This window comes from Artibeus jamaicensis, unplaced genomic scaffold, assembly GCF_021234435.1.
Source record: "Artibeus jamaicensis isolate MK-2021 breed Jamaican fruit bat unplaced genomic scaffold, CSHL_Jam_final scaffold_369, whole genome shotgun sequence".
NCBI classification, from domain to species: domain Eukaryota; kingdom Metazoa; phylum Chordata; class Mammalia; order Chiroptera; family Phyllostomidae; genus Artibeus; species Artibeus jamaicensis.
Window position 1 is genome coordinate 44,977,084 of NW_026522042.1, and position 9,354 is coordinate 44,986,437.

At 40.0% G+C, this 9,354-nt stretch overlaps 1 protein-coding gene across 2 annotated transcripts; it reads left to right on the forward strand.

Annotated features, from left to right (window-relative positions):
* The first annotated feature begins 250 nt into the window (after positions 1-250).
* Positions 251-6,982, forward strand: BTF3 (basic transcription factor 3). 2 transcript variants are annotated; one of them, XM_037157041.2, is made up of 6 exons: positions 251-387; positions 961-1,029; positions 3,902-4,015; positions 4,332-4,533; positions 5,725-5,781; positions 6,678-6,982. In XM_037157041.2, the coding sequence occupies exons 2-6, from the start codon at positions 961-963 to the stop codon at positions 6,722-6,724; spliced, it is 489 nt and encodes a 162-aa protein (XP_037012936.1). In that variant the 5' UTR covers positions 251-387; the 3' UTR covers positions 6,725-6,982. The 2 variants fall into 2 exon arrangements, with proteins under 2 accessions (XP_037012936.1, XP_037012935.1); XM_037157040.2 differs by lacking the exon at positions 251-387 and adding an exon at positions 394-625.
* Positions 6,983-9,354: the final 2,372 nt, after the last annotated feature.

Sequence of the window (9,354 nt, forward strand, 5' to 3'; positions counted from 1 at the left end):
GGGACAGGGCCCACTTAATCAACCCTAACTGTGCAAGGAACTGTGCTCTGACCCTTCTATGGCCTTCCCCAGGGCAACTCGCGGTGCCTCCAACCCACTCTTCGGTGCCGTCTCCTTCCAGCCAGCGAATGGATGAAACTGAAAGGTACCCAAACGCGACGGTCACAAACCCCGCTGCCTCAGCCGCGCTTGCGCAGCAAGGCATTGAGCTCGGGGCGAAGTCCGTTTCCTGACTTTTCAAGGAAGTGGCCTTGCGTCACTTCCGGCCTCCCCCTTAGCTGCCATCTTGCGTCCCCTCGTGTGCGCGCTTATTCTCAGCTGGTCTCCCAAAGACCCCCTGAGCGCCAACCCTAGTCCCCCGCGCGGCCCCGTTTTCTCTCCAACAAGGTACAAAAAGGCTGTGGACGCCGGCGTGGGAGGAGGACGGGAACGGGGGCGGGAAGTGCCCGGAAGGAGCGAGACTGGGAGGGACAGGGCAGAGGAGAGAAAGGCGATGCGACGGACAGGCGCACCCACTCAGGCTGACTCTCGGGGTCGAGGTCGAGCCAGGGGCGGCTGCCCTGGGGGCGAGGCGACGCTGTCTCTTCCTCCACCTCGCGGCGGAACCCGAGGACAGGAGCCTCAGGTACCGCGAGGCTTTCGGAGAGTGGCCGGGCAGGCCCTGGCTAGGCCGAGGCCAGGCCGGGGCCGGGGTGGGGGGTGCTAACCGGGCGTGGGTTAGAGCCCATTTCCCGGGCCTGTACAGAGGAGGGGAGTTTGGGGGTGGGGGGCGGGTAGGAAGTTGGTCGGGGGTTCTTTGCGCCCTCTCGAAACTTAAATCGGGAGCTTTGCGGGGTGGGTTTGGGATCCAGGCTTCGGCCTGTGTAGGGTATTTGTTCCGCTGGTGTGCTGGGAAATAACGAGCGTGGACTGCCAGAGTGAACTAGGCTTTTCCTCGCTGAGGGTTTCCTGTTTTTCTAGATGAAAGAAACTATCATGAACCAAGAGAAACTCGCCAAACTGCAGGCACAAGTGCGCATTGGTGGGAAAGTAAGTTTTAATAGTATTTTTAAGTTCAAAGGTTTAGGGTCCTCCCCTTTTTGCTCTTCTAATGTTGATGGCGTGCATAGGGGGCATTTCACAAAGCTAGCAAATTGGTGAGAGGGGGCAGCGGATTAAATTATACATACGATATGCTGTGTATCCGTGAATCATCCAGGTCGTATACTCAAAAAAAAAAAGCGAGTCGAGATGAAAGAGCACTTAAACTATTGTTTTTATGTAAAGATTTTCCAGTTACAGTGTTTTTTGAGTAGAACAAAAATGTTTCATAAGGTAGTTAATAAGGGAAATGTGTCATTTCAGTTACATATCATTGTGGCCATTTCACCTCCGACTTGTTCAAGCCTAAACTGTCGACTTAATAGTGAGAAGTTGGTGTCTTTTGTAAATTAAGACCTTCCTGTAATGCTTCCTTAGCTAATGCGATCCGGTGCGGGAGGTGTACATTTTCTGGGGTATCTGAAGATCTTTCTTGTAGATAACATTTTGGAATTTGAGAGTAGTGACCACGAATTTGAAAATACTACCTAAGTGTTGGCATCTTACCGTTTTGGCTTTGCAGTGAAGCTAAAATGGAAGGAATGAGATTGTTTACTGTGTTTTTTAATGATCCGGTTTTGATTAATTGGTTTTTCTTGGATTTCTTGGATTCTGAGCCCTCTACAAGGGGATTTTCTTTTTAGTGTAGTGAAATTTTTTAGATTGTTCTCTAAGTAACTTAAATTGGAAGTTCACTCGAGGCAGAGGTATACCTGGTTGTGTTTGTGCGTTGTTAGCACATTCCAGGTATTTAACAAGGCGTGGTATAGCCCTGTAGGAATAGAGCATGTCTCCACTTGGTTAGACTTGTAAGGTATTCATATGGTAAAAACTTCCGTACTGCAAGTTTATTAGCTTTTCTCAACTTTAAGCATTTATGTTGGAGTCTTCTGTGAAATAGCCAAAAATTGCTCTTAGACTTAAAGTCTAAGGATTTTAGACTAAGGATAGTAGTCAGGATTTAACTCCTGAAATTTACCTGTTTCAGCAAGTGTTTCTTGTCCTTTATAGCAATTATTATAAGCTAGGTGTGGCCTTCAAGTGCCAGAAAAAAAAACTTGTGTTCTTTGTGGGTCAGTGTTTGGATCCTCTTATATTGATGTTTTTAACCACCGTACCTTTTAGTACCAGTTTCAGCAGTAATTTGAATAATATGTTTTGTGTTTCCATTTTTTGTTGTTATTTTAAATGTTAGTCTTTACTTGTGAGAGAAATCATTCTAGGTAAAGGCAAGTTGAGGTTTTCTTGGATTCCTAAGGTTGATGTAAGATTAAACTTGCTTACAAGTTAATATAGGAAGTATTTCTGTCACTGTAATATGAGAGCATTTTCTTCACTTTTTAAGAAGCCTACTTATTGACGTGAAATTATGTGAGTTAGTTTTGCCTTAGGAAAAACTGCAAATATCATAAAAGCTCTTTATTTCAGTATCTGGTCAGAGCATTGATGATAATTATTTTGGTGAAAATTGAATCATTCGTATGTAAGTGTATGAAAAATATAGAAGGTGTGCTGGTTAGGGTATTTTCCAATCTTATATAGTAGTTTCTTAGAATGTCTTTTAGACAGGATTCTTGGGAAAACAGGTAACTACATGATCACTTCAAGGTAATTGTTATTTTTAAAGATTTTTTGGATGGTTGGTAACCAGTATTCTAGGTAGCTACTAATATTTCCTTCAATTAAACCATAGCTTATTTAAGCCTTTACTATGCTGGATCCTGAGAATATAAAATCTTGATAGTTTAAAGTATATAGGAGAGTTTAAGGCAAGTAGGGGAGATAGATACCTTTTAAAAATTCTTTTTATGTAGTATGCATAGTGCAATAGAAGCATTTTCAAGATACAGAAGTGATTTGTCTGGGTGGGGGGGTGTTAATTGTAGAGTTTAGGGAAAACAAGAGATGCTGGCTTGACCAAGATTTTAAGGGATGATCAGAATTGATATGGAGATTGGGGACAGTGAGGTAGGTGGAGAGCTTTAAGTATAATGTAAAGGGCTTAGCTTATATGAGAGAGTCTGCGTGTTATCAAAGAGTTTTAAGCAGAATATCAGTGATCAGATTTGCCTGGTTTTAGAATTTTATATGATATTTTACAGAAAGGGTAGTTTGGAGACTTGGCATATATGTATAGGAGACCACAAGTTTTCCCGAAGCCTATCTGCCTGTATTCATTTACTCATCAAGTTATTGAGTACCTTCCATGAGCCAGATGCTATTCTAGATACTGAGTTTTATAGCAGTAAATAGAAGCCCTCAAGGAGTTTACACTCCAGCAAGGGGAGACAGACAAAATATGCTTAATCTCTATGGGTAATGAATATTATAAAGAGAAATAAGCCTGGAGTGAGTGTGGGAGTTGCTATTTGATACTGGGTGGTTGGGAAAGGCCACTGGATACAGTGACATAGGAACGAAGATCTATAGGGAGGGAGGGAGTCATAGAGATGCTAGGGAAGAGCTTTTAATCAATGTAAAAACATAAGGTTAGTAGTTCTGGATGTTGAGCTTATAAATAAGGCTTAATTTGGGTTGATAACATGCCATCTCTTTGATCACTTTAGAGCAGATAATGTAAAAGGTAGGGCTTTGAAAAGGTCATTCATTTATACCTGACAAAACTAGAATTGTAGAAATTATTAAGGATTTGTAGACAGTTCCTTTCCTTTCCCTCTTTTGGCTTCTACTATTGCCTTAGCCTGCCTATTCACTACATAAAAGTTTGTGGTCATGGGAAGTTGAAACTGTTTCCATTTGAAAATGTTTGTTGTTGCGGTATAAATGTGTACTGTGTCCTTTCCTATCCTCTGCAATTCAGGGCACTGCTCGTAGAAAGAAGAAGGTGGTTCACAGAACAGCTACGGCAGATGATAAAAAACTTCAGTTCTCCTTAAAGAAGTTAGGGGTAAACAATATCTCTGGTATTGAAGAGGTGAGTGTCAAGTTTTATTTCTTTTCTTTATAAAAAACAAGATTTGTTTGAAAAAAACTTTACTGTTCATAAATTTTTTTTTTACTCTACTTTCAACAGCATTTTATATTCTTCTAAAATGTCTACTTTATTAGTTAGTGTCAGGGAGGTTGCTGAGTTTGAAAGCCGTTAGATTGCATGCACTCTCCACTCCACCTGTGCTTCACCGTGAAGTACTAGATTTGTTAGCCAGGCTTCTGATTTTGCCTAATAAAATGTTGGATTTAAAGGGGATCTGGTGGATGATGCTAATTAAAAATTTTTTTTTTCTGGACAGGTAAACATGTTCACAAACCAAGGAACAGTGATCCACTTTAACAACCCTAAAGTTCAGGCATCTCTGGCCGCGAACACTTTCACCATCACAGGCCATGCTGAGACAAAGCAGCTGACAGAAATGCTACCCAGCATCTTAAATCAGCTTGGCGCAGACAGTCTGACCAGTTTAAGGAGACTCGCTGAAGCTTTGCCCAAACAATGTGAGTTGAGCACGGTTGCTTATTTATCAGGAGATTTCTAGGATCTCAGGGTGCAAAGAGGATATGAATATCTTCAAATTTGGAAATACAACCTTTTCTCTAAAAAATACTAATTTTACACTGATTTTAATTAAATATTCTTAATGTATGCAATAATGTACTATGCTGATTATTGTACTTATTTGTTTCCTCCTAGCTTTCTTGCTTTGAATAAGAGACTTTAAAAATGTTTCCTTCTATTAGCTAGAAATGATGAAAATGTTAATTATGGGCTTTTGATAAATGGTGGTTTAAAATTAATTATGATATAAATTATCAGATTTTGTTAGTTGTATCTATACAACCGATTTTACCAGTAACCTTTAAGGATTGGCCTGTCACTATTCTGGTGCCTTTAGTTATAGTATGATAAGGATTTAGGTCAGGGCAGGAAATACTGTAGTTGAATTCAAGTGTACAACAGGGATATGGCTACTTTATGCTGAAGCTCTCTGATTAAATTTTGAAGAATGGGAATGTAGAAGCAGGACAGGCTTATTATTTAGTTATATGTGGTTTTTTTAGGTATGAACTTACTCTGCTTCAGTTTGGTTTTTGTCTTTTTTTTTTTTGGTCACATTGAGAGGCTTCAGAGTTTCTGGAAAGTTTTTGCCTTTCAGAGCCAAAGTAGACATTTGCAGCAGCCCACTGAACATTATATGGGGCAGTTACTGTGAGGTCCCAAGTCTCGAGTGTAGTTCACTTTCTTCTGTAACAAAAGGAAAGTGGATGCTTACCACTCAAAAACTCTTTAATTTTTAAAATTATTTTCATTTCTGTAAAGGTTATTGAGGATCTCTCTTATGCCATGCACAACACAACAGTATCTGAGAAAACAGCCTCTTAATTTGCCTCCCAAAATAAATGCTAACCATAATTTAGTATGTGGGTTTACCTGTATCCTGGCGTCTCCCAGTTATTCTTATGCTCTCTCAGTGTCTGTGGTGGGCCAGAGGGATTAAAAAGAGGGTAGATATGGAATTTGGTGTTTGCTCTTAATTAGTGTTCTTGCTTATTTGTAGAATATCATGTTATTGCTAGATGAAATGCCAAATGTCACATAGGAGTATAAACCTTTGATCTGTTCTTTCGGTTAATGTCTATTGAAGACTTAAAGAAATGTGTGAGTAACGTTTACTTTTTTTGTTATAGCTGTGGATGGAAAAGCACCACTTGCTACAGGAGAGGATGATGACGACGAAGTTCCAGGTAGGAACCTTCACTTGTGAAACTGGAGAATTTCAGCAAGGGAGAATAAAGGATCTTTATTCTGTAGAAAAGACTACATCGAGGGAGGCGATGCAGAGTAAAGGACTAGGGGGAGGAATGCACTTCTTTTCTCACTTAGAATGAGAAAAGGAGTGCAGTAATAGTTCACTGGGAGTTGTGTTGGTGCACTTGGCTGCCTTTTCCAGTGGGATCCCAAGAAGTTGGAGGTATAGAACCTTAAGTATTGAATAAGTAAGTAAGTATATTACCTAAGTGTAATAACTACTTACAGATTACAAATGACCCTTCTTTCCTACTATGAGATACATAAATTTATACAAGGCATGGAAAAGTTACTGAGGTATTGGAGATTATAACCATTCTAAAGTCAGAAAAGCTCTATTGGCAATCGTGAGGCATTTTCCTGTCTTAACTGTTAGTGAATATTTTTGTGTGTGTGTGGTAAAACAAATATCTGTTGGGCAGTAGGATCACTAGATCATAAATGATTCTACTTTGCATGGACAGGTATCCTGAGGAGTCCAGGAACAGTTCAGAATTGTGTGTCATGGTGCTCTGTTTCTGGCCCCACGTTGACTAATGTCTGATACTGCTTAAGTTCTTGAGATGCGGTGGGAATGGGTGTATACGTATTCTTGAAGCACAGTGTTTATGTCATTGGCATATTAATGACTTTCTCTTGTTTTAATTATATGCCAAAACATAAAAATATGCCAAATGGGTAGTGGTCTCATTGGAAATAAAAAGTGTTTAAATTTATATCCTGATTTTACTGTAGGATATATTTTGAGGGTGTTTACCTATCTCCTCCTAAGATCTGTATTTGTAGATTTTCCTTTTTTCTGAGTTTCTACCTTTTCTTAATCATTTTCTAGATCTTGTGGAGAATTTTGATGAGGCTTCCAAGAATGAAGCAAACTGAATTGAGTCAACTTCTGAAGAAGATGAACTTGAAGAAGTTACTGGGAGCTGCTATTTTATATTATGACTGCTTTTTCGAATTTTGTTTATGGATCTGATAAAATCTAGATCTCTAATATTTTTAAGCCCTAGCCCCTTGGACACTGCAGCTCTTTTCAGTTTTTGCTTCTACACAAATCATTTTTTGCAGCTAATTAAGCTGAAGAAGCCTGGGAATAAAGTTTGAAACCGAGGTTAATAAAGTTCTTTGCCTAGTATAGTTTTTTTTTTTTTTTAAATTTCATTGACACTGATTTGTACCCAGAAAACAAAGTTGTTTGTAGAAAGCTAATCATGGCATGTAATATGACAGATAATCTTCGATGGAATTTTATTATTAAAGATTTAACATGACAGTATAACATAACACAAGTGGTATAGAGTTCTCGTGTCTGAAAACTTTTCTCCATTAGCCTTCAGGGGTCCCATGGTTTATGTGACGGGTGTAAGTATAAGATGGGAATAGAATATCGCTTCACGAGTGAGCAAGGGTTTTTTGTTTTTCTTTTAATATTGCAAGCATATCTGAGTGCCTTGTATGTAAATTCACACTTAATTTTCTCTCCTCAATCTGTGAAATAGGAACTAGTTGTTCCATTTTGTAGATGATGTAATCAAGTTCAAAACAGTGAAAGTAGTTGATCCCTTCTGTGTAGAGGAGATACCTGGGGAAAAGGTAGTACAGTGTCACCTTAACTTTCTCCTAAGTAATATCACTAAATGAAAAGGGCTACTCTTTTCTTTTTTTTGTTTTTAAAATTAAAACAATTTTAATTTTAATTGACGTGTGTATGCAGTTGTAAGAATTTTAACACACGTGTAACTGCCATCATAACCAGGATGCTGAACAGTTTCATCACCCGAAAAGTTCCCTCCATAAGAGGGTTACTTTTTAAAACGTATTAACAATTATAACCTTGAAGGAACCTGATAATTTTTACAAATGATAAAATAATTTTGTGTAATCTATTAAGGCTAACTCAAGAAAATTATTAGTTTCTACTTCAACAATAAGAATTCATTTTCTTGGTATTTTTTAAATTCCTTTTTAGAAAGAGGGAGGGAGAGCCATCTACTGCCTTTCACACGTGCCTCTCTAGGGGCCTAGGCCCACAACTGACCAGGAATCGAACCAGTGACCTTTCACTTAGCGAGCTGGTGCCCAACTAAGCCACACCAGGCAGGGCAAGAATTCATTTTAAATTTTCATACTAATTTGCAGGTACCTCTTGAAGGTACTATATAGCTGTATCTTAAGGTATTAAATACTACCTACCAAAAGTGAAATGTGTGAATGGTGTTTGCACATCAACATTGTAATTTTTTAAGTTTGTGTTCTGTTAAAGTAGACTGCTACCATAACAAGGACTCCAAAACCTCAATGATTACAAAATTACAAAGCAGGATTACGTATTTCCAGACTTGGGGGTTAAGTTAGGCTCTGCTGTGTATTCTCTCCAGGTCCGAGACTAATGGAGCAGCCCAATTCCTGGCAGAGTAAGGACGTAGTAGGTCATGTGTTGGTTCTTAAAGCTGTTAAAAATGTCATCTGTATGTAACCAACCAAAATGTGGGGTGCGGTAAGTGAGGGCAGAGGATCGGGGTGGTCTGGAGTGGGGCCAGGAGGCTGGTTTTTTGGTAAGTGTCCAGGTGGTGCTGATGCTGCAGGCCCACTGGCCATGCTTTGAGTAGCACAACCAGAGATTTTCACTGGGGTGACTGGCAGGCTGACGAGTGTGTGAAGGCCACTACGTGAGTATCCAGTAGTTTACCCTGGATCTGTAGACGTGAAAACTGCGATAGATTCCAGGTCAGGACTGTCCCATGGTGACTTGCTTGTAGCAGATGCCAGCTGAGGTCAATCCTGTTCACCTGTATTCACACTTTTTTCCAACCTCTAAAACATTTCTGTGGCCCATTTAAATAATTTGTTTTGTGTTGGTGGCTAATAAAGAATTTTCTTGTTACATCTTCAATATCCAGATAGGGTTATGTTACAGTTTCAAATGACTAAAAATTTGAGTTACAAAGGTTTGTCACACACAATGCTAGTGGTGTCTGGCTGGGCCCCGCTTTGCCCCAGGAGCATCCTCTAGTTGAACCTTAGCAGGCTCCAGACGACTGGCTGGCTCTCCACACTTAAGTGGGAAGTGATACACATTTCTTAATAACCAAATTTCGTCAGCCAGAACAGGTCACCTGCTTAGTATGGTCACTGTCAAAGGGCTGGGGAAGCATAAACCCTCCCCAGAGCAGGAGAGCAGTTATTTCTTAACCCAGCCTACCATATTACAATTTTTCTTCAGTTGCCCACAATTGTCCTGTTACGTGTTAATCACCGTACCACTTGTGTTTATGTCTCATTGCTTATCATAACGATTTCCGGAAATGAGCCATGTTGTACAGATAAACCATCTTTAGGAGGTGAAATGGCTCGTGTGAGGTCACACAGCCCCTTAAGTGGCAGGATGAGATTCATACCCAGGTCTGACCTACTTAGAAAGAACTTTGGGTCCTGGCAGGCTAGAGCTGGTTGAATTGATGTCTACTATTAAGACCAACCCTGGGCCAAACTAGCTTTCAGCTGGACCT